The sequence below is a fragment of the Notolabrus celidotus genome, chromosome 2 (genome assembly GCF_009762535.1).
Source record: "Notolabrus celidotus isolate fNotCel1 chromosome 2, fNotCel1.pri, whole genome shotgun sequence".
NCBI lineage: Eukaryota > Metazoa > Chordata > Actinopteri > Labriformes > Labridae > Notolabrus > Notolabrus celidotus.
The window spans coordinates 26,742,484-26,768,969 of NC_048273.1; the positions used below are offsets into that span (position 1 = coordinate 26,742,484).

Consider the following 26,486-nt stretch of genomic DNA (forward strand, 5'->3'; position numbering starts at 1 on the left):
TATGAAACCATGAAGAGGTGTATGTTTACTTTTAAACCAACTTAATATTCCCTTTTTTTAACTTAAGAATGAATATTTTCTTTACTCAAAACAGTTGAGCAACTTCAACGTGATGATTAAAAAAGTGAAAAGCCTTGCATATTGCAGGGACAAAAAGATGAAATACTTTGTCACTGACAGTTGTGTAGAAACAAATGTAAAAGTAATAACGTTCCTTTAAAATTGAATTTGCTGTCTCTTGTAGACCTAAATCAATAGCTTGTGTTTCAAGCTCAGCCTCGACCTGCTTTTGAAAGTGCTGTTTTTGTTTCACTTTGCTTTGGAGAGTTGTCTTGTAAGGAACAAAAGTTTAACATGCAGCACATAGTGATCCCATTAAGTCACTGAGGTCTAGTAAACATGTTGAATTATTTTAGTTCTTTATAAAACCGTTGCCAAGGTAATTCTTTTAGATTCAAGCTTTAATCTTGATTACACCCACTTCTAGTTTTGAGAAGAACATTTTTTTACAAAAAGAGGGAGACGTTTCAAATCCACCTGTGGAGCAGAGAGAAAGGATGACATCACTGGCTTGACTGTCGATTGCTTCATCCATGTGTGCATGCATGTGCACAAGACACACAAAATGGGGGACTCTCTGATTAAAGTTAGAAAAGCTCAAAGCACAACCAGAGGTCAAAGACTCCACAGGGAACCTTTTTAATAACCCTTATTCCAAGTAGTCCCTTTCTGGCTCTTGATAGTGGCTTTTTTATCATAAAAAATGATACCACCCTGAACACATCTTATGAAACAGTGAGTCCCCAGAGGCATGATGGAAGCTGTATTAACTTAAATTGATTCCAATGGTGAAAGCATGTCAAAGAATTTCTCAAACAACTGCAAAAACTATGCTATGGGAGTTTGCTGGATGCAATCTTTATTTTTTTCAGCAACATAAAGACTCTCTCAGATAACCAGGTATATGAGTTTGAGAACTGCTTCTTTTTTATTCAAACAGATATGGCTGTACACTTGCTCTCCTTGAGAACAGGGTCTCCACTTTCACAGCAACTGTGCAGCAGGGAGACAATTATGGAGATTCATCTCTGCAGTTTGTCTTCAGGGCACAACTCATCTCTGGAGAGGGGGAGAGATAATTCTGCACTGTGTCGGATGACTTGCAGATGTTGTGTGTCACATGGCGCAGAAAAACAGCTTTTCAATAGACCCGTCACTGCAGTCTCAGCACTGTTGTGAAGGTGTGATATGTGTTTGTAGGGGCAGGGAAGTTTGCACGCTTCAAGATCCAGATGTTCAGTTTGTGCAAAATGAGGTGATTTGTTCTGAGATATTGGAGACCCGTGCGCTGTCACACTGCTTCTGTGATTTATGGATCATAAAGCTGGGAGTAAGATCAGAGCATTTCAGATGCCAGCTTCTGTGAAATGTCCAGCCCAGACCATTTGCAAATCCTAAATCACCAAAATCCATTAGCTTGGCCAAACATGTTAAAACATGAGAAGAACTGCTCTAGTTTCATTTCTAGGAGCTGTCCTCTTGCATGTTGTTTTGTGGCATAGGAGTCAAGACGCATGATACAAACAGTGTGGATGTTTGCATGGGCCGGTTATAAGGGGCAGTGGATGGGAAGAACGTATGAAGACTCAAATCCTGTGCCGAACAAGTAATGTTCATCTCTTTTGAGCAGTCTAATGCTTGCTAGTTACACAGTGTATGAATGTACATCACAACATATACATTGTTTGTCTGCTATGATATCTTTGAATGCTTTTAAGCGGTCCTTAAACGACTTGGAGGCTGGAGCATCTGTCTGTAGATGTTTTGTTTAAATATGACACGCTGTTTTTCTGGAGGTACCTGTTGTGTAGCTGTTGTATGCGTCTGCTATTTGTATTTATGTCTATTGTAAAATTGTAACTCTGTAACTGTGCTGCTGCCTATCTTGGCTAGGACTCTCTTGGAAAAGAGATTTTTAATCTCAATGAGCATTTCCTGGTTGAATTAAGGTTATAATAATAATAATGATAATGATATAATAATAATAATAATAATAATAATAATAATAATAATAATAATAATAATAAGAATAAATGTGTTAGTTACACAGTATAGTGATGTATCTAGGACAGGTACCTCACTTATTTTAACCTAAAACATAATATTTTTATGAAGCCTATACAAGGTATTGGTGCCTAACACTAAGCCAACTGCAATGTTTTCAACTATATCAATCACATGTTACTAATAGTTGTGCATCCAAAAGTCATGAACAGAGAAACCTTTATGAGCAAGCTTCATCTAGCCTATTTTTAATTATTTATTACATCTAACTTTGGAAAGATTAATCAGCCACTAAGTGCTTCATTTTTTAATTCTGAGGTTGTGGAGCACAAAGAGAGGTGGAGTCAAAAAATCATGGAACACATCAACAATGCACAGAGCCTGTGGCAAAGTGGCGTATTCACAATAATCTCTCAAAATCAATTGGAGAGAAACATGTAGAATCACGCAGTGCATCACTCTCTCTTACTCTCTGTGAGTGACATGCTGTCAGTCTGCTCTGCTTTGGCCGCATTGACAGCACCGTATTTGCCCAATTTGTCATTTTCAGCTCAGACATAATTTCACCTTTCATAGCCCATGAAACAAGAATTTCACAATATCACCATTTCACAGCACAAATGCTCTTTCTGCACCCTGAGACACATGCCCAAATATTTAGACACCAAATGCATTAAACCAATTGCATATCAGGCTTCTACCAATGCATGCAAGGCATGCACTCCCCCATACTGGCCTCATGCATTTGTCAACATCATCAAACTTGTCACTCTTGCAATTAATTATATACACTACACAGCAGCACAGCTGTGAGCAAAAGTAAAATGTTGAACTTACCTGCTTATTTAGCCACAAAACAACCACTGATCCCTTCACCTGCTTTCCTCTCTTTTGCTTGTTCTTCATGGTCATGTTTGCTGGTGGCAGGTGCCACTGTGCTAGCATCACTGCTGCTCATAGCAGAGCTACCTACTTCTGTTCTAAATGTTATCACCACCACCTTCCGCCGAAAGTGTCTTTACCTGCTTTGAGTCCAGCAGATCCCCCTGCTTAAAGAAACTCATCCAAGTTGATCGTCTTTGTCACGTTTTGCTTTTTTCCCTCTTGCTGTGCTTAAAGCTCCCGTAAGGAGTTTTTCACTGATTATAAAGCATACTGGGTTTAAAAGTGGTGCCACTCTATGAGCTATAAAAGCAAAGAAGGTCATTAGTAAAAATAGAGACAACTTTTATTTTGTGATTTTAAATTCCTGTAACTGTTTTGCCACTGAAAAATCCACTAAAAATATTTATGATGAGTGACACATTTGACAGTTAGATGATAACAGGATGGGTTTGTCCAGAAAAAACAATTAACACATGTAGCAGACAAGATAAGCAAAGAGATGAGAGGTATAATTTTGTCCACAGGCGGCGCCACAAACAGACACAAACCGAAAATCTCCCACAGGACCTTCAATCAAATCACTGACAGTTACATCGCTCTTGTGACATGTGGAGTACTCCCACACTCTAGGCATCCCCACATGACCTGACCCTGATCTTGCCTCTTGCTGTCTCCCGCTTTTTGTGAAATGAGATTTAGAAATGCATATTGTCACAGCTCGTGGGCCATGGCAAAAAGTGGGACGAGAACAAGGACCAAAGCAAAAAAGTGGTAGTGAAAACAGAACAACAGAAGAACAACAATAGATATGAGGCGTGTAAAGTTTGTAGGATAGGTAGTATGCATGTGGGTGTGTGAACAGGGTGTAGTGAGAGGTGTTGAGGAGTGCACTAACACTGAAGTGCAGCTTAAGAAAAAATGTGCAGATACTGGTGTGGCGTCGGGAGAGCAAGGGAGAGGGAATGAACAGGAAGCCAGCTTTTAGTTCCTGGGTGGAGCAATGGGCTCAGGTGCTCAAGATTTTGCAGGACACAATAATCAGCTTTCCAGGCACCTCAGAGAGAACATATGCAAATCAGTATGGCCACCAGAATATAAACACACACGCAGGGCCGTAATACAAGTGGAAAACAAGAGATGTTTATAATGTATGTCAAAGAATGATGAAACTGATAATATTAAAGACTAGATTTTAATAGTGACAAAGGTGGTGCTGGCTCCATTTAGATAGGTGCAGGTCCTGGTTGGGGAGGTTCTGGATCCTGGGATCAGCCCTGCAGAGGCTGCACTGCATTTATAGCCTTCCTAACTGTAGATCCCTGCAGTGATACCTAGATGTATTAAGCTAAAGGTCACAAATAAAGCTTTTGTTTTGATAAGTTGGAGGGACATCTGGGTCCACTTATTGTGCCTATATAGCATCAAAACTTACTCTGTATTTAAAAGAGTCAAAGAGAAAAAAGACACCAGTTCCTGTTTTAGAGAAGACATTTACAGGATGTTTAATGTGGGCTAACATGAGAAAATAGGCTCAAACCTGGAATGCAATCTCTGTAATCATCTACATGTTGTTGTCAGTGTGTTCATATTTAGGCTGCAAAGAAGGATCAGTGGAAGACACAAGTCAACAAATAATTCAGCATTCTTAAAGCACAGCCAAGGCGAGCTTCAAACAGACAGAGACATCAAACACAGGAACCACTAATGCACTGACTCTGCAGAAGTTGGCCAGACAGAAATGCAGCGTCATAGGTGCCTGCCTACGCTCTGAGCAACCCTATGCTCACTGGCCAGTTCAGAGACAGGGCAAGCAGATTCTGCAACAACAGAGGAGCTGATATGGAAATCCTCTCGGGCACAGATTAGAGTTTTACAAATGAGAAAAAAAAAAATCCCCCCTGCTGTGCTGCTTTAGAAGCTTAGTGGAATATCGAGCTGATGGGACCATTCAATGATTAAAGACAACCAACTGGACTCAGTGATGTGCTAAAACCTCAGCCAGAAAAGACAAGTACAATATAAGCCTGTGGACTAATTAGAATTGAATGGTGGATTGAACAGACTGCTCTATTGTTTGGATATATCTTCACTTTGTGCTCATAAGGACTTATTAATACATTATGATTGTGTTTTCACTGTAACCAGCTGAACAAGATAATGATGTAGTATGATATCACAATCTAAGGGCTGGTCTTTCTCTTGTGATATGGTGTGAATTACATCATCGCTATAGACAATCACACCGGTGTAGGAGTACTTAACGAGTAAGGGATACCGTAAAGTAAAATAAGCCGGTTGTTCAATTGGAATATTTCCATTTTAAAGGATTTTATGGAATTGACAATGATTTTATTAATGAGAGTACAAATTAGTCTCTTTGTTTTTGTTGGCTAAACAGCATTTAAGGCACAGTAAACTCTGTAGCCTTCCTAAAATGAGTCTACTTAGCTGCTATTACTCACATTAAGCTGAACATTTATATTGATGGGGAAGTGAGAAGAGGTGAGAGGAAAACTGCACTACCTGATTGAACTTTCTGCCCCGTAATTTTGAAAGTCTGTTGACATTTTCATTCCCATTAACCAGTCTTTAAACAACGCCGTGGTCAATACCACGTCTCTTTAGTGATTACTTCATGTCCATCCTCTTCAATTTGGTCGATTTCTCTCTGCTCCAGCTTGATGTGGCTTTTTAACCTCTCATTGTTTTGCTGCATTGTTTACTTTTTTGCCTCTCTCTTTTTCTTCCCTTTTCTTTTCAGCCACAGAAGACAGACAGACCTTAAATGGAATGTACTTCTTTGTGAAGAAGTACATTTGATACAGACTAGATGTTCCAGAGACTGTTATCAGTGCTGTGTCCATTGAGGAAGCTGCTATCCATTGCAGGGGTACTGTTATAAAGACACAGCAGGCAGAAGAAAGAGTTGAGTTTCCAATACAGCCAAAAAAAGGAAATAATTGGACATTACCCATTTGTTTGTGGACTAGAGTCAAAGCTTCAAAGCATCCTTTTCTGTTGTTTTTTTTAAAATTGGGAACTGCCCATTTTTATTTACATTACTTTGTCATCTATTTTTGTCATGATTTTCTATTGTTGAGTTTTGAATCACCCTTGTTTTGTATTTTGGTCCTAACTTCCTGTTTGATTTTGTAGTTTTTACCTCGTGTTTCATGTGTTGTCTTATGTTCTTGTCTTTAACAGTCATTTTAATTTATTTTGTTATTTTGTGGGCCAGTATACATGTTTTCCTGAGCTCCCTGCGTGTGTACTGTTTCCTGTTTTATTTTGTAGTATTCACCTATTGTGTCTGGGTTTAGTTTTACTCCCTGTGTTTTCCCTCCAGTTTGATTGCACCTCACTTCTTTCACCTGTGTCTTGTGCTCACACCTGTATTTGATTACCCAGTTTGTGTGCAGTCTCTGTTTGTTCCCTCTTTCTTGGTCAGTTCATTGAGTCTTACCTCTGCTTCCCATGGTTCTTTGTGTGTTTTTGAGACTTTCTGCTGGACATTTCTGGATTTCATGGACATTTAAGTACCTTTTCCCATGTGGATTTGGGTTGGATTTTCAGTTGAACTTCGGACATTAAGAGAGGTGAGATTCTGTATTGGTCTTTTGTTTAATAAACCTTTATTTAGTTTTGTCTGCAATTTGGTCCTTTTTTAATAAAATGAACATCATGTTGTTTTGAATGAGACTCGAAAGGAAAGATTTAAGTCACAACTTTAGCTATTCTGTTTTCATTAAGACATATGTTCCAACTTATTTTTCAACCAGCTGAGTCGCCTCCAAATGGCCACAAGATAAGAACATTTAAAGATGCCTCTTAACACTGTTATGCAGATCACAGTCAGCTTTACATGTCTTTTAAACCTGTAAATATCTCTAAATTATCCACTACACTTGGCTGTGTGAACTGTCAAGATCGGATGGAGAGTATGTTGTGTCACATGTGGTTTGGCCCACTTTTACTTTTCCACTATTAATGGACAAATTAAATCAACATTGTTTTGTAATACATTTTGGTTGGAAGTACATGTCTGCCACAAGTAGTTAAAATCTTGTGTCTTGACTCTACCCAGGTCCAATTTTGAGCTAATAAATCCAGGCTAACTGGCATATCTCGTAGAGTGCAATTTAATATATCTGTTCATGTAATGAGACATGCTTATCTCACTGGTCTGCTCAGTCGTCTGAACTCCTTTTAATCCCACTTTGATTCCAATATGAGTTTCAAAACACAGACTAATTCAATAACAATATTTGGTAATAACTCCAGCAGTCAATAACTCACCTGAAGCTCCATTTCGATCCATTTATATCTAATATGATCTTCAATGAGGAGCAGTGTGAGTGATTTCATGGCAGTCACTCCTTCCAATAAACTCCCACATATGACAGAATAGGATATTTGAGATCAGTAAATAAGACAGATGCTCCAATAAACTGGACTAATGTTTCAGCTGCACAAAAAATGAGCCAATTGTTACCATGGTGCAATTTGGAAGATACACAATCCATTACTGTTCCATAAAGTCTCATTTTAACATCTCAGTACTTTTAAGTGAAAGATGAGAACGTTTTATTTGAGAACACTAAATAACTCTGGAACGCCTCCCTGTGCGTTCAAGATCTGATAATGTTGTTGATACATATAAGTTTAATAAAAGAGATTTCTCATCAATGGGAAAAAGACGATTTTAAATTAACAGTTTGTTAAAGAAATGATTGCAAGCTCTCTTTAAAAAAAATTCAAACGAAAATCTTCCTCAATGGAATCAAACCTCTGGATCAGTGTGCAGCAGGTCGCTCTGACATATAACCGCACATTTTAGTAATCATTCTCCAAACTTTCAAACATTTTTTTCTTTGGGCAGCACACCTTGGCTCACATTCAATATAGTACTCATAATATGAGATGTGCTCATTCTTGATTGAATAAGTTCAAGATTGGCTGGCTCAGCCTCGAGTTCTGCTGCTCTCAGAGCCCCTCCGCACATCCTGTCCTCTTTTATAAATACCCAGCATGCTGAAGACGGCAGGCAGGCTTAGGTCTGAATGATTTTGTCGCTACCATCTACAGGAAAAATGCAAATCTTTATTTAAATCTATTCATTAACCTCTCTCTGGTTCCTGTTGCGCTGTGCTGACATATGCCATCACCTCAGTTCCCTTGCTAGCTGGAATTGCAGAGGGTGTAAAGAAAATATTTCATGTACCATTTCTGTACCTCAGCAGGAGGGGTAAAATGACTGTCAAGGAGCATCAGTGGGGATGGGGTGATAACTGTTCTGAACAGCTCCTCTCCTACCTTTTTCTTTCCTCCCTGGCCCGATAGCATCCATTCCCCCTTATGTAAATGTCACAATGTTGCCTTATAGACCCCACAACATCCATCTCCTTGAGGAAATGCCACAGCATCAGCACCACTGTGCATCGATCCGATGCCTGAGTTGCGGCACTCCAGAAAAAGAAGAAGGGGGTCAAGAGGCACAGTGCTATTTCGGGGGGAGGTATTTTCTGCGTTGCACTGCTTAAGAGAGCAAGACCATGTCGAATTTAAATGACCTTATAGAAGCAGGAAGCAGTTGATAACAGTAAGACAGACACAGAGACAAATACGGAGAAGGAAGAAAACCCTGATATCTATTTTTCATTCTTGCAGTGTGAGGGTGCCTGTCACTCTGCACGATAAGGAGTGGTTCTGCTTTAGATTAATGGCCTGCTTACAGTGCAGCACCAAATCAGCGCAGATGTTGTGCGCAGAAAAGATGACTTTGCTGACAAGCAGTGTGTCCTCTCTGTCAACAGGAGAGACTCCCAGCCCCTACCATTACCCCTACACCCCCACTGAGCAGTATCACGCTGATGAAAATCTCACACCTCTGAATTTAATCAAGGTATTTCCAGTTATTTCTTGCTCAAACTAGCTCTGCCCTCCTCTGCCGGATTGTCCCTTCATCCCCCACAGAGCAGCACCGGATGATTTCATCAGCCATCTCAAAGGGATACCTTGACATTATGAGTGATAGTCTTGTTATTAGTTAGCTTGAGTTCTCTTCACTAGGTGTGTATGTGTTTGTGTGGGTGGAAGAGTATTGGCAGCTCAATCACCCAAATGACAGGGTGTTTGAGTCTGGTGCAGTGGGCACAGCCAGCTGCAAGCCGATTTCAGATTAAGCCAAGGACAAGTGTTGCACTTCCCTTTCTATATTGTTTGGTTTTCATACCCTGCAAATATCATACACTGGATACATAACGGATGCAGCCATTCAGGCATCACAAGTTGTTTTGTCGAGTATGTTTTTGAAGGCTCAAGTCTGGCATTTTAACTGTCACCATGTTGTCTTTATGGTGCTATGTTTGGGCAATAGGGTGGGGCTGGAGAGGTATGGGGATGTGGCGAGTTCATAAAGTGCAACAGTCATCAGCTAGTGAAGCAACCATTGAACTTGTCTGCACACATCTCAGGTGGGAGAGCAAGCTTTAAAGGAAGGCATTAACGGAGTAAGTTTTAACAACCAGCCTGCAAATCCAGACTTATGCATGGATCACCACAAATAGACCAATGTATGATAAAGGCTAAACAAGGAAACCAGCCAGGTGGGTCATTAATTTGCTAACTAGCTCATTACTTCTAACCTATCACTAGAACAGTATTACAACTATTAATCATAACAGCTTCTGCTTTGAGCTGTGACTAAGTTATATAAAATTATCATTCATTCAGTTATCACAAAAAAAAGCTTCACATAGAGACCAAAAATATTGTCGTTACTGGGCTCTAAACATGTGGGTCCAAATGAGGACAGACTCTTCTCTTGAGCCAGCCCCATGTGGCCATTCAAAGAACTGGAGTTTTTGGCTCATCTGAGTTGATTCATATTTCAATTTCAGAGGTTGCTGCTTAGTTGAAAGATTAAATTGTCATCTTTTGTGTGCATCTTCATCTCAACCTGCTGTCTAGATCCCTCCAAACACCATCTCACAATTGTGTAGTCCTTCCAACCTCCTTTACAGAGTAGATTCAGATTTTCACAAATGATAACAAGAGATGTCTTTAAAGGAGGGTGTGGTGGGGATGCTATATAAAACTAATTGGCATTATATAAGGATTTGAATTGCATCTGGCACTGTTGTGGTTTCAGTGTTGGGTTTGATTAAATGGCTGGACCTCCTGTTAGACACAGTTGGGCTGGCACTGCTCATCTCTGCTTACTGGCGCCTCTCCTGGGCAGCGCTTCCCTCTCCCATCTGGCACTGCCATCACTGCCAGTAAGCTTCTCACACCATATCGCTCTGTCTGTCTGCCTCTCACCATGAACTTCTCCTCTAAATATTGCTGTGATTCATTGTTTCACACTGAGATACAGAGTGTGCAAACTCTGACGCATGGCAACACGCAGAGCTGGTACCATATAGTGTGCGGTATTTTAAAAGCATTGTTCAAAGTTTTGGTCTGCACTCTATCTCTTTTGATCAATTTTTCTTTCCTTTCAGCATTCCTTTCAATGTTCTGTTTTTTTCAGATCCTCCTGGTGTGCTGGCTTTTCTCTGTTCCTGAAGAAGATGACAGTGACTCAAGGATTCATGCTGAGACTGCAGGTATTTGTGACAGTCCAGATTTGAGAGAAGCTCTGAGATTCTTGGAAGAAAGGACACATAATTGCCGACATTATAGTGATTCTGAGCAGTAGGAATTGCAGAAGGATGTGGATGAACTGAGGTCAGGATACAAAGCCAAAGGTACTCTATAAAAAAGACTACAAAGTAAAGTAGCAGTGGTCCATCTTGTTCTTGTGCTACTTCTAAATGAAGACACAGTGCTCAGGTTTTCATGGTCCTTGTAGCGACACTTGCTGCGATCATGGTGTCATTTTTTTTTCTTTAGGCCTAATGGTTGCATGCAGACTCTAAGAAGGGAACAGATTTTAACACCATCGCCAGAATATAATGAGCCAGTAAACTCAATGAAGTACTGATATGTTATGAATCATGTCATCACTTTACTTTAATCATCTAATGATGAGTAATGAGAAAGTATTCTCTAATAGCGTATAAGCACCAACTTACATTAGTGGATCAGAGGCATTGCCAATTAAGAGTGTGGGAAGTGGAAGGTTTGCTGCTGAATGTGACACAAAAAACAGCCTCTGAGTCTCATTTCTTACTGAAACTGTGTAATAATTGGTGCTGACTTTAAAGGTCAGCTCACCAAAATGAAGTTTTTCTCATTTGTCCGTTGTTGAAGCCAGTTGTGTTAAAGATTTTGGTCAGTTCTTTCGAATAAGTAGTCCCTATGAAAAGCCTTTAAAGGGAGGTCAGCAGATTATTCAGATTCATTAGATAAAGGGTACCCTGCTGTTAAGTTTTGAATTTGTTAGAATTTTAGTAATTTGTATTAATATACAGTGTTTTGAGCAGCAGAAGCCAAACTCCACACACTTGCATTGCACTTAATAGACACTAACGATAAAGGTCTCATTAAATTAAAATAGACGGGTAAATTTTTTATGATGCAACATGCACAGATTTGACTTATTAGTCAGTCGCTGGCCTCCCAAAGACCAAAGCTCAGTGTTCGGTGGCTTTACATTACAAAGAGGCTGATCGTGGCAGCATGCGTGTGAACACACACGCGCATGTTTTAACAATGACTCTTTAAGACTAATTTATACTTCTGCGTCGAATTGATGGCGGACACAACGACGAAGTATGTGGTAGTCGTGTCAGCCCCTGCTGCGTAGGGGTGACGCTGAAGTATAAATGAGCCTTTAGTCTTGAAAAGATAAAGGTGTTACATTAAATGCCCCTCTGAGTTATTTTGAAGCAATTGTTATCTTAGCATTTGTAATGATATATTTGAGTATTACATTTCCTGTCAACCTTAAAAAGATGATTAATCATCTAAAATGTTCTACTTTTTTATGATGTCATCAGCCGGCTGTCTCTTTTGCAACGAACAAAAACAAGGGAAAAGAATATGGGTGAATAATTCCAGAAGCTGGCCTCATGCTTCATTATTTCACTGTTCTCAGGGTAGAGTTGAGTTCAGTTTCACAGTGTGATACTGTGAAGATCTAAGAATATGATCTTGTATTTTGGCTCTGCTTGCCCTTTAAAATCTTGTTCAGAGACATTTCTGTTGGACTAGATATCTAGAGCAATATATTTTGTCCTTTAAAAAACACGTTTTCCCTGTTAGAGGGTGTATCTGTTATCAAAGCTTTATTCTTCAGGGTGAGGGTCGGATGCAGTCTGACCAGAAGTCGTCAGCACATTGTGTTCTGCTTACCGAAACAGAGTAAAATATGTTTTCAAAAAGATGAGCAACAGTCAGTGTTCACTCAGTCTCAATCAGCGTCAAACATCTGACTTGGCTGGCTCATGAGTTTGATTGCAATCATTGTTTGCTTCTACCCGAACAACCTTGCATCACTTCAAACTCGCTCCCTCTCTCTCTCCTCCAACATCCGTGTAGTCTGTTGCTGCACAAACAAAAGCACACACAATAAGCACTGCAAGCTGCTCTTCCCTCTCAAGTTCTACTTCAGCTCAATAAGGGTGAAAAACAAAGTATGTTTCACATTTGTGCTGTGAGATCCCTCATGACTCAATCCAAATAGAAACTATTCTAATTTGCATTGACTCTCTTCAGTGCCTCATCATTTAGTGTGCCCACCACTGCTGGAGGAACAGGAGCCCACGGGAGCCGAGGTTGTTTGATGTGAGAGCAACAAAAAAATGACAGTTATGAGATGTGAATGTGCCCAGCATCAGCTACAGAGAATGACAAAAAAAATGATTGGCACCATTTTGGAACAAAGTAACCCCCTTGTTTGCTTGCTACAGAACCAGGAGGTAATGTAGTCAGTCATAGTAGACAGGTTAAAGAACTAGACAAGACTGTGCATTAACTTCAGGATCAATAAATCTACACATTTTAAAATGATATACTAAGAGTGTTGTGAAAATAATGACACATGATATTATACACCAATACACTAGGGGAATATATTTCACATCATATTTTAGGCCTGCTCGACATTGGATGAGAGGAGAATATATTTAACTAATCTCCTATTGCAAAACATTCTAGAAGTAACGGTTGTTCAGAAAGTGGTAAGCAATAATCAGGTCAAGACTTCTTTCTTCTTGAGCTGTTTCTTCTTCTAGTAAAATATATTTTACTTTTAAGGTGTTGCATTGATTCCAACCTATAAGGCAGTATCTGGGCTTTCAGCAACAAAAACTTATTCCATTTACATTTCTAAAAATCAGTGGCAGCTGATGGCTATATTGGGTGGTTGGGCTCATACATGCATTATAATTGTATGTAGCTAATGCAGCAGCAAAATTAGCATTACATGTGAGACTTCAAGTTACAGTGCAACACTACAGAGAAGTGATTAACACTAGTAAGGGGTCTGTGTATCTCTTCCTTGATGGTGAATGCCTGTTTTTATTTACCAGCTCGTTCTGTCTCTGTATAGCCATGTAGTAGCCCTCTTCACAGGCAATGTTAACTTTGCCCAGCATCAATAGCATCACACAGTTTCCAATGTGACTTGTGCTGCATTCATGCTTTCTAATTTTGTCATAAATGTTCTGAAAAGCTCCTCCAAAAGCTAAGCATGGGAAACAGAAAGCAAATTCTTAACTACACATGCTGTCAGCCAATCCTTTCACCAAAACCAAGGACCAAAAACTTTTGATTTTGTTCATTTTTCCTTTTATGTTATTTAAATCAGGAGAGACACAATTTGAAGATTAAATGTTATTTATTACAACTTAATGAATAATGGAACTTGACAGAAATCTTTGGCGTAAGGACTCTATGGAGCGTAGAATGTGTGAATTTGGCAGCAGAAGAAATCGCCCTAGTCCAGACACTGGTGGTGGTAGTTAATGAATTCTAGGAATTGAAGACTTGCGGAGACCAGGTGGAAATGGGGAGGTGGAGGGGTGTGCACCATCAATGCAAGAAGGAACTAGCTGGAGAGAGAGACACATTTAAAAAGACAGCAGAAAGTTGATAGACTGACGATAAGGGCGTGCCACTAAGCTTTTTGATGACAGCCGCTGCTGATTAACCAATGACAGCTCCGGAGCATGGTGAAGCAGGTGAAGGGAGAGGAGAGTTAAACAACTGCTTGTGAATGCTTTTATAGTCTTCCTGTCTGAACATTTGCTAGAGCTACATTTAACCATTTGGATGATGAGTCCACAGTCTTTTAACCTCCAGTTTTTCCAAAGAACATTTGTTTCTCTTTGGTCATCGTACTCAAAACTGAAAAGCATGGAGCAAACACAGCAGTGGCTTTGACGTTTTGTGTATGTGTTTGCTAGTTATCACTGAAGAGGGGTAAAGGGACCAGGTTTGTTCAAGGTTTCTATCTAGGAAGAGAAAATTGCTCAGACTGTTCTGGAGTTTGCTTCATCATAGTGTCATGTTACAGTGGAGCAATGAAACCTGATTGAAATATGAAACACTCTGTGGCCTAATAACCTGTCTTTTGTTTAAGAGTTTCAGAGGTAAATGGATATGGAATTGATGATGATAAGACTAACTATACTGTATAACTATATATTAACTAACTATACTTATCATTACTGTTATCCCTGACCCTTTACCCCTCAAAAGGCTATGCCTTTTGCCAGGTCATCACTGGAAATAAGAATTTGTTCTTAATGACTTACCTGGTTAAATAAAGGTTAAATAAAAACAAATAAAAAATAAATACTGGCTAAGGATTGTGTCAATGAGGATCACTGAGGTATGAAAACAAGTCCATAAAATCTTAGCACAAAGTCAGGTAAATGGCACCAATGTGCTCACATATTAATCTCTTATTGTTAAAAGACTGAAACTAAGAACAGATGTTACTATATTTAAGACCGTTTAGTTAACTTCCCAGGTTTATTGGTTTGTTTTATTTGAAAAGGGACAGCTAAATTAACCAACTTTCAGACAAATGTACTGTAAATGCAACTGAGCAAGCTGATTTCTTTGGCAGTCCCTTTGCAAGATGTTGTCTGTCATCATATAGTTGTCTACCAGGACCTCCCAGTTGTTTGTGTCATTGTCATAGTCTTATGTCTTAAGTATGTCTTGGTAGCAGCAAACAAACAGTTACTTTGTTTGGTAATTGAATTTTTCATTTGAAGACAGCCTGAAGCTATCTATGATTTAAAGGATCTGTTGTTGCAACAAATTGTTCCGAAGTTGCACAAATGTAATGTTTATCCCAAATATATGCTACACAGAACAGCATGCTAATGATCTCAAATTAAATGTTGCAAGGATTTTATGGAATCAGTGTTGTATTGACTTCGTACATTAGACAGAAAGGAAGAAGTGAAGTCATTCTGTTTGTGTAAAAATTAAAATGGAAGTAGGCCATCAGGAAAAAAGTAATTGGATCTGGCTCTGAAGCCTAGCAGCAGGGCAGTAATGAAGAAAGAGATGTCCCTTGATTGTAAAGTGCGAGCAGTAATGGTTGAAATTTCATCGTGTGCAATTACTCACACTGATATTTGGCCTGGGTTCAAATCTTAGCCACTCCTTTACATGAATCTTCCTGCACAAATTAAGTAAGTAACAACCAAATCAATTAAATTAAAATAGATGCTTTTGTTTTCTGTGCATTCCTAGAGAAGCAAAGCTTTTTAGTAAGATTCAGATGTGGCAGGACTGAATGGCTTTCCATTATGACTCAGCAATACTAAACATCTCAGAGGAGGTGAAACTTTGCAGACAAGAGAACGCCTGCTCCTACCGATAAAAAAAGTCTGACTGCTCGCAGAACCTGAACCTTCGCCGTTCTAGCTGTCAGTGGAGCTTTGCCTCTGTATTGAAATCTAAGAAGTGACTCCTCCACAAAATGTGAACCCAGCACAACAATCAGAACTCAAGATGAGTGCCAATCATGTCAGCTTTCACGTGTGCGAAGGGGATAAAAAAATAAAACTCTGCTCTAACGTATCAGAACAGAGAGGCTGACAGGCAGACATAATCTCCCCAGGAGTCTGAGCGCTGTGCTGTGGATGAAGGATAACGGAAGGAGGGTGGGGGTTGATGGAGTGCTTGTGGTGGATAGATAGATGGCTGGGAGGATGGATGGATTGATAGAGGGGAGGGGTGTCAGAGGGAGGGATGGAGTGTTGGACCATACTCGAATGCCCTCATGCTCTTGATATCAGATAACTACTGTCTGTGTAGCCGGTCAGAGTGACAAACAAACACCACATATACACACAAATAAAAACACAGAAACACACACTCTCAGTAGAGAGAGTGCACACACATACACACACACACACACACACAAACTTGTCAGATAAGACAGCTTTGCATCAGGGATCACTGCTCACAAGCCTGAGACCAGCCAAATCCTGTTCGAAAATCCTGCTGCTATTGATGCCAGCGGGGAGTCCTGTGAACAGCGCGGCGTGCGCCTACACTTTGTGTGTGATAAAACAAGCAAGGACTGTCATGGTCGATAAGGAGGGGCACTTTATCTGTGGATCAAGCCTTATCCTGATGAAACCAGTCATCTATGATGGCACACTGACATTTTATAGGCAGCAGTGGCTCTATACTTCACACCATGAGACTGATGCTGTTTCACAGCAGCATTCCAGGGTTCATTTTGCCCTTGTTGCTGATGATAGCAAATGATCCCAGGAGGGCTGTTTGATTTGCACATCTCAAACAACAATATGCATGCTGTGATTTTCTTCTTTTTTTTAATCCTTGAGACCACCAAGTAGGTGTTGTGTATTTGAGCTTATTGAGCTGATGGAAATGCAGTTGTAATGGATCCGACTCACATCCTTTGTGTCCCTTTTCTTAACTTGTTCTGACTCTTGTTGTTCTGGACCTGCAGCTCATGACCCTAATAAAGAAGAAATGTCAGCTCTGGCATCATCATAGGGCCTCTGCATATGATATAATTTATATTGTGTGGTCTTTGAGTATCGTTCCTCCAGACTGGAAATAACAGCCATGTACACACATTCAAATTGTACTGTGTTGGCTGATGTTTTACTCATGCTCATTTCTTGCCTCTGGTGACTTGAATTCACACTTAAGAATCTATAAAAATAACATGTTTCTGTCATAACCTGGCTCAAGGGGTATGACAAATGGGAAGGACACTAGAGCTAAATGCAATTGGTATTATTTATTGTACAGAAAATAACAGCTGGAGAATTAACTCCAAATAAGGAGTGTGTTAGTCAGCAAGGTCAGCGATATAAATGTGGATACGTGACCTGATGAAGTGCGGAGTGTTGTCAGGCAAAACAAACAAAGGCACAAATGTGTTGGTGATTGCTGGGATGAGTCCTTATGGACTGAGAGAGATAGAGAGCATCACTGGGGTTGGGCTTTTATGCACTCAAAGGGTGCATCTCAAAGCTCTAAACGTCCATCCTCGCGTCGTTTCCTCGTGTCTCTTCCTCGCGTCTTAGTCCTGCCCACCAGAGATGCGAGGAAATGAAACCAGAGGAGAGAGGAGATTTGTATTTAGAGAAATGAGACGTCCTCTCCTCCGGAGCGTCACGTGAAGCGATGTTGGTTTGTGATGACGGCTTTAACAACTGTTACTGACTGCACACATGTTCACTGTAATAACTCTGATCAATATAAACAGTAACAGAGCTCTGTCTCTGTGTTTACCTGTTTAACACACACCTGCACATGAAGAGAATCAGCTCTGTTTATTCTGTCCTGAAGCATCACGGATCGATTCACCGGTAAAATGCCTCATTATTAAATAATTCATTACTTCAAGGGGAAATAGAAACCATGCAACTCTTTTCAAACCCTGTGCTCATTAATTATCAGCCTCGTATGAAACTTTATTTACCTGACAGGAAATATTTCAAGTGTTTTTACTAACAGACAAACTTTACTGTCAGACATTAATTCTCTTAATGTAGAAAATGAGAACAAACGGGGAAACTAACAGGAGGAATAACTGATCATTAATATATATTCTATCTATGATATTATACTCTATTAATCTATTTCATTAGACAGTGAATCTGACAAAAACAATCAGATATAACATAATCCATCCTCTGTTATATTAAATTTATGATTTTGCGTTCAGTATTTTGTGTTTAAAACTCACATCAAACACTTTTCAATCTCAGCTCATCACACACAGACTGTTTAGAAACCAACGTATGTTTCTGATCTGTTTCAGGGCACCCTTAGTGACTGTTTTAGGTCCGTCTTTTCTCTGTTATTAAACTCAGCTGATGTTAAGTTTCCGTTAAGTCCGAGCCGCTGCAGCATCCAATCAGTGAGTGATGTTCGATACGGAGGCGTGTCTGTCGGAGAAAAGACTTCCGCGAAGTCTGCTCTCGTGTTTCCTCGATAATCCCTCCTCGGATCAGTCTCCTCGCGCCTCGCTCCTCTCTCCTCCAGCAGCGTTTAGAGCTTTGGGACGCAAGTTAAAATGACGCGTCAGTAACTACTTCTGGTTCGGCTGAGGAGCGAGGAGACTGCAGTTTAGAGCTTTGAGATGCACCCAAAGAGCCGAGCTCAGGCAATCTGAATCAGACCTCTCAAATCAAAGAGAGACAAGGATGGGTTAGTCAAGTCTGTAGTGAGAGGGTCAGGCAGAGACTGTCACATTTCAGACTGCTTCATTACAAACAAGGCGACAATGAGGGCTACTGATGCATACAAAACTCAACCTCAAACTCCTTTGTTGTATCGTGTCGCTCTGATGTTAGATTGGAGAGTACACCGTGAGTTCTGCTGCTATGATGACATGCTATTAAGGGTACAAACGTTGCCTCAAGCTTGTAAACAGCATATAAGAACAGAACACATCCCATGTAAACAGATGATATCGGATTTCTCATCCGAAAGATACTGGTTATGATATCAAAGCGTAGTCATTAAACACCTTTTGTCAGTTTTCCTCACCTGCCTCCTAACTTTGCTCACAATTATGTTGGTAATTTACGAGTCCCAGTGCATCATGCTTTATGGATATATGAACCAAAAGTGAATGAAAGCATCCTGAATGGGTACAGTCTTTTTTACAAACAGATGCACATTATATTTCCATTTTTCTGCAAAGGTTGGCATATAACTAGATCAGTTTCCGTGGGCTTTTAACTGAGTTGTCAGGAGACTTAAGAGGTTTTCTTTAACACTAAACAGTTCTTGTTATTGTGTGATTAGGCAGAATTCCCATTGTATTATTGATGTGGCAAAAATACAACTATTTCCTCGTTAAATGTTGGCTGCAGTTACTGGAGATAACTTAAAAGAAACACATGAGTATTTTGCTGGCAGCTACCCAACGTCAGACTTCACCATACCTGCCATCAGCATAATTGTCAAAGCTTGAAACAAGACACATTTCATACATTAAGATAGATGCATATTGCTATGAATAGAGGTACCTAAACTACAGCTACACATAGTGCCAATGAAAGTGGTTTTGCAAGAACAACACTTACCCTTGTGTCGTTTTGTAAGCTCCTTTGTGTTGAAAAAGTACAACAAGGGGTGGTGAATTTTTAGGTTGAAACTCTCATGCTGTAGTTGCTTTACTCAGTGGCTTTAGATGGATATTGGCAGAAGTGGAGTCTTATTTTGGAATGTCAGCTGAACACTGAGAGGACAACTTAAAAAGCATGAATCCTTTTATGTAAGGTTAGCAGTTACAAGCCACACAAAGGCTTTTACTGTAGATTGGCTCCATTCCCCTCGACACCTGTCAAGATGAGTGACAGTTGCTGGGGCAGTAACTTGCCTGGCATAGGAGAAAAGAGGCATTCTTCGGTGATCTACTGTGCTGCATGAGAGTGAAGAAGCACATTGCAACAATCCTTCAGCTTTGTAAGTTTGTCTTTGGAAGTTGTGTTTTTTTTTGCAGTGCATCCCTTTAGTGATTCACCTGTCTCTTAATTTTCCATCTTAACACCTATATGAGAAAGCTCTTTAACTTCACAGTGACTGATACTCAGTGAACAGGAGTCTGGTTTGCAGAGATGGATCCTCTCAACCTGTAGCCTTCATTCCCTCAACGCAGCACCAAGCACAGCTGTGGCAGTCAGGAGAGTTTAAAAATGTAATTTCCGGAAATAATGAACCAATTAAAATTAAATACCACCCATAAACACAGAATAATCTTCCCCTTATTTGCATTTTGCAATTTATTATTTCAAAGCACTCATCTTAGCATGACTGAGTGCTTCCTGCACTTAATATTAAAGAATACCACATGCTAGCTATCTGTCTACCTTCCCGAAAACACAAACAACTCGTGTTTTTTAAATGAAAATGTATTCCGAACTTCACCACAGTTACATCACTCATACTACCGTCCAGCCATTAGTCTACTATTCTCCTTGAACTTAGCTAATGCTTGGCGTATCTATGAATGTGTTATGACAACCTTCTATAAGACAATAAATCTATTTCTTTCAGTCCGCCATAAATCTGTTGAATCTGTTGAGGTTTACTTAAACGTAATGACATTCACTACTAATTCAAATCAATCCATCAGACAGGGTAAACAAACAGGAATCAAATGAATGACTATTCATCACTGTGCATGCTACATTAAACTCCCTTCACTCTCAAGCAAATAAACACAGCTTAATTTGTGCTAATTGGTTAGCGCCGGCCAAAAGTTGGAGAAGCAGCTTGCACCGGTCAGCGGTTTGATCCCATGACAAACAAAAAACTGGAAAGTGGAAAAGACATAATTGCCAAAGGTTGTGATGCCCTTGAGCAAGGCAGTTTACCCCCCAACTGCCTAATGAACAGCAGATCAGACTGCAGCTGTACTGGACGACTTCCAAATCTGAAGGCATGAAACTGAGTGCCCTTGATCAGGGTGCTACTCTGAAAGACAGCACTGCCTGAATGAACAAAGGTTATTAAAGACATTTTTGTTTTTAATATGCACACAGAACAAGTCAATACATGATGCAAGTAGAACCATATTTCTTCAAACAAGTCAAACTTTCATTTTAAAGAAAACATTACCCTGAAAGCGAAAGAGCAGTAAAGGTAGGCCTAGAGTTCATAGCAACAGAAGCACATAAATGTTACGAGAGGACATACCAATGACAGTCTCTCTGTCTCCGTCCTTCTCTGCAGAGCATGAGATATAATCATTACACCTTTGTCAAACCAGCAGAACGAGGGTATGCAAATGGTAGAGCAAGGAAGGATTATCAACGTATCCAGTGTTAAAGGTGATATTTTATTAGATAAAAGAATAATTATGCTAAACAAGTTTTAACTAATTCCCTCAAAGGCTCATGCAATATCTTGTCAACTAACGTTAGATGGATGTAAGGTCCCAGTAATTCTGACCTTTGCCCCACAATGACCCTCATCTTATCACTTCATCTTTGAGCCGAAATGAACCCTTTAGCGACATTATAAGATATTATCTCTAAGCATGCTGGATTTATTGCATTCACAAGAACAGGACAGCGTTAAATAAAAGAAAAGTATTTCACAGAGACATTAAGATGTCAGTGAGTCGACCTTTGACATCCAGGGTAAAAAAAAAACACATACTCCACTTTATCTCTTAGACATCTGTGTGAAATAGTGTCACAGAGTGCATTAATTCTTGAGATATGGCCACATTTTTTATGAGATCACAGTCACCTTTGACCACCAAATTCAAATCAGTTCATCCTTGAGTTGTAGGACACTCTCGGCTAAATGTGAAGTAATTTCCTCGAGTGTTCCTTGAAATATTAGAGATACAAGAATACGATGGAAGGATTCACTGCAAACATAATGCCTCAGGCCTCAAATGTGGTGGGATAACAACTGGTGACATTTGATAAACAATAACAATTGTCTTCTCATTGATTGTTCAATGCGTCTAACTTCCCCCACTACACATACTGAGACATTATGTTGACTATTTGTGAACATACTCTTCCTGAGAGACTTCTTGTAGCTTGTGCCAGTGTTGACATACTTGAGTCAAGGACTCAGACTCGTGTCCGACTCATGTCCTCATTTTCAGGAAATGTGACTCCAGTCTTACTCCAGCATGGATGGCTTGGACCTGGGCTTGGCCATTCACAGCATTTGTACTAAAAAGATGCAGGGGAGGACTCAATTTATGTATGACAAATAGTCCCTTCCATTTGTTTTGTAAATTTGTATTTAAGGCCCTAATGATTCATTCAGTTTCAAGCAAGGGCTGTCACTTGTATGCACATGCATGCATGCTTATGTGCTGTCTTGTCCAGTAACGGTTTCTGTCAGGATGTCTCAAGCAGTGACCACATTGTGAGTTTTGCTTTCAATGATTTTACAGGAAATGCAAACAAGAGCAGTTTGATATGTTTAATATGAAAGAACCATCAAGTAGAAAACGGGGACAACCTCAAACTTCAACAGACATCTGTCCAGGATACAGCGTGACTGTTGGCAGCTAATATTAGCCTTGAAAATGACTCCACCAGATTGCCAAAGATGTTTGGTTGGTTAAATTTCTGATCAAAAGCAAGTAGGTTTCACTTTTTTTTGGAGTTTATTAACTGGCAGTGATGCCACCACATCAGAACTGATGAGTGCGTCTCTATCTTTAGAGGCCTGGTTTGCATGTACAAGGCACAGTAACCTCAATGATCATTTAAATCTCCACACATAATAATAATAATAATAATAATAATACATTTTATTTATATAGTGCTTTTTCAAAAACTCAAAGACACTGTACAATTGTTAAAATCAATACAAGCAAAATAAACAAATAACAAAAAACACAGATCAAACAAAACACAACAGTACAATCACAAATGAAAAGCTAACTTAAAAAGGTGAGTTTTTAAAAGAGATTTGAAAGCGGAAGGGTCAGAGCAGTTTTGTATATGCCAACAGGGTGAGTCTGAATATAGTGTAAATTAATTATATCTGTTTTCTACACATCAAAAGGTGCCACACAGTCAGTCCAGGTTCACACAGTGAATGTGTGGAGTGAAATAGCGCTTCTCATTATAAAACCTTTGGTGATGTGAGTGAATAATGGAGGCTTAATTTAGACTCTGACTCAGGTAACAGGGACTCGATTCAGTCACAGATTCAGTTCTCTCTTTGGTGACTTGCCCATGACTTGGACCCTGGGAACCTGAGACTCAACTCTAACTCAAGGTTTAGTGTCTTGACCATAACACTGGTTTGTACCAGTGAAACAGTAAATGACCTCACACTGCGCTGAAGTTTCATTTAATTAATTGGAGACTCAACACTTTGCTCATCCTGCACTATGGAATATGTGTGGTACATGTATTATCATGTTTCCATGTGCTGCCTGTGTCACGCTGAGGAGTGAATTATGCCTACTGTAGTGGCCATTACCTCCAGTCATCGTCAGTGTTCACTGATACTGAGATGAAAGCCAAGAGTGCTTTCTGGGGGATGTAAATTATTAAGTAGCAACATGAAATCTAATTCAGGGTGATAAATGGAATTACATTAAATTAGAGTCCGAGTCTATGCAAGCCAATCGTTACTTGGAGGGCAGAGAAATAATGGTGTGTGTGTGTGTGAGTGTGTCTGGGTGTTTTTTGATTAATGGATACTTCTCTCCAGCTTGGGCTGTATGCCTGAACTTGCTACAGAACATCAGCCATTCAGCACCAATGACCCTCCCCTTGGCAAGACAAAGGCAAGCACTCTCACCTTTATCCTTTGGTATAAAGGTCTATCAGGAAACCTATAATTCATATGCTGGAAACACAGAGGTTCCAAAGGCTCTTTTCGCATGGGGTTCAGAGGGCTGGGGGAAAGATGATAGGCTATCTCCAATAAGCTAGAGATATGTCTTTTTAAACTTCTTATAAGTTTAATAAGGTGTTTTTTTCTGAAAAGTACAGGTCCAACTTGGCTGACGGAATTTTTCAAAAACCTCTTTGATAATCAAGTGAGACTCAAACTTATTTCTCCTTCACTTAAATGTACTGTTGTACCTTCCTTCTGTCAAAGAAAATAGAGACAGTCGGGGGTTGACTTGCCATCTGGAGTAGCGGGAGGTACCCTGTGGGACATTCAACCTGTGAGACTAGCAACAGTGATAAGATTAAAAAAAATCCCACACTGTTTGATTTGGCTTTAGACGGACTGACTCTTAGTTCCAAGTGTGTGTAAATCCACCATGTCTGAGGTGTCGGTGTATCAGCCCCCACCAACTGTCAGAACTGAAAATGACTCTACAAGCAATGCATATACAACATGCAATATGTGTAATGAAAAGTAAGTATTATTCAGCATTGATGTAGTATGTTTTGTATAACCGTGCAGCACAAAGTGTACCTTTTAGCAAAACTTAAAACAAAACAGAAAAAATTTATAAAAAGAACTAAGAATTTTGCAAGAATAAAACTTCACACTTATAAAACAATACATGTAAGAAATCCATAAATGAAAACAGGTGACATTTACAATGAGAGCAGAATAAAAGCAGACAAAATCAATAACAGGGATACATCTATAATGAATAAAAGTGATAAGTCAAGCTAAAAAACAATCTTGTATGAAAAGCATTGAGTACCTCAACTGAGATAGCTCGGCAAAAGCTTCTGCACATCATTCAACTAATACATTTTGGTACAAGGCCTTGGTTAAAGAGCTTTATTTAAAAGAACATAGCGATGTGAACATACAAACAAAGCAATAATTCTGCCAAGACATAGCTCAGCTGAAAACTAATAAGCCTTTGTGAGAACATTTGATTTCATGAGCATATTCTGGGCTCATTATAGAGTGGTTGAGGGCCTAGTGTTACTTTTTTTTTTTTGCTCTATGCATATGCAGTAATCAATCAGTTTCTTTGTGTGTGTGTACATTTAGAAGTGGTCTTAGCCATGCATATAGAGAAAGCCTGGAGGGTAGAAATGTAGTAGAACTCACACTGAAAGCATATGTGCGCAAGAAGCATTGTTGAGAGCACTATAGATTTGTTGGAGGCCCAGAGGCTGTGTCTCTCCATAAGGTGACACACTATATTTCTCGCCTTCAATATCAGGTTTAATGTTGGCAGAATCCTTGATCTTTTCTTCCTTCTTTTTCAAATATTTAACTTGAGAGCAACCTCAACTCTCACTCTGCAGATCCCAGGCTCATTGGAGCAAAATCTGGAAAATGTGACTCATAAAAACAGAATAGTTGTTCAAATGTCAATAATCTTCTGTAACTGTAACAAGACCATTACCTTGAGGTGCAAGTTTCAAACCTGCATTTTTGCTGAAGGCCAGCTGAGCGAGACTCTCCCTTTTTCAAAAAAAAAAAAAAAAAAAGTAGTCATATTCTATAGAGCAAAAAGAAGACGCTACTTCTAACTTGAATAATTTCCTAAGTAACAAATTCTTTTAATATGCCAGTTGGAGTTTCAGGTCTTTTCTCAATACCATGATGGCTTTGTGATTAAAAAGCGGTCTTTTTCAGAGTAAAACAGATAATAGAGGAGGTGCTGCTTCAGTTGTTTCACCTTGACACGTCACCACCATGGCAACCTAAAATCTGACGTTATTTGTTTGTACCAAAAAAACATTTTAAGTATACCTGTTGATAAGTGCATTCTGTTTGACCTGCTTTTAAGAGTTAAAATTGGCATCCCTAATATTCCTTATAGACACGGATATTATAAAAGAGGGTCATTTTTTTAATTCACTCATATTGGGGGTGTAATAATTAAATGTCAATATTTGTTACATTTATTGGAGCCATTTATCTGTGAAGTGAGTGATTAAGGCTAGCTGTTACTCACGGCTATGGTGCCAGGGGATATAAAAAAATTGGAAGGACACGGTGAACAAAGTTGCACAAAAGAAGGACGAGTTACCCAAAAAGTGAAGCTTACTTATCATGCTTTTTTTTAAAGAAAACGGCCGAAACAATAATGGCAAGCGTCCAAGAAATATGATGTCCTAGAAAGTAATGATTGAAGATGGCGAGTGAGAAAAAATTTGCCCAACACATTTGAGTATGTTTTGAGACTAAAAATTAAAAAGTATACCCATTAACAGACCTGTCATCCATTAACTAGATGGCAGGTTATTTTAATTTTCTTGGCATTACAATTCTGATACTGTAACTCTACCTACATTTCCTGCCAAACATGTATCAAACCAAACAGTAACTGGCTGGTTTTAAAATCATTGAGTGACAAATGTGACAACATATTGTGATCTTACAAAGAGATGGAAAATACTAAAGACGGCTTCATGTGGGTGGTTTTATAAATAAATAAATACGATAAAGAGAGTAGCAAAGCAAAACATGTCAAACTCTGGCTCTTCCCTACATTATTCCTCTAAAAACAGCAGTATATTTCAAGTAGGCAGGATGCACTCATTTGAATTGGCCAGTGTGATTCCTTTCTACATAATGCTTTCTTGGTTTATTGCAAAAGTTTTGCAAGGTCGGACTCTTTTGCTGAACTACCCTGTGTTTCTTTCACACATTCCTGCTCAGAGTGCTTGTTCCATGCAGACCTGAAGTGCATTGCCTCTCCTTCTTGTCAT

General features: G+C 39.4%; 1 protein-coding gene across 1 annotated transcript in view; it reads left to right on the plus strand.

The window, feature by feature from the left end:
* The first annotated feature begins 6,218 nt into the window (after positions 1-6,218).
* LOC117831101 (BMP/retinoic acid-inducible neural-specific protein 3-like) overlaps positions 6,219-26,486 on the plus strand; it is a 135,190-nt gene continuing 114,922 nt past the window's right edge. Inside the window, exons 1-2 of the mRNA XM_034709628.1 lie at positions 6,219-6,545; positions 10,481-10,556. Of these exons, the coding sequence (XP_034565519.1) occupies positions 6,498-6,545; positions 10,481-10,556 (124 nt within the window). The 5' untranslated portion in view covers positions 6,219-6,497. The remainder of the gene's footprint in view (positions 6,546-10,480; positions 10,557-26,486) is intronic.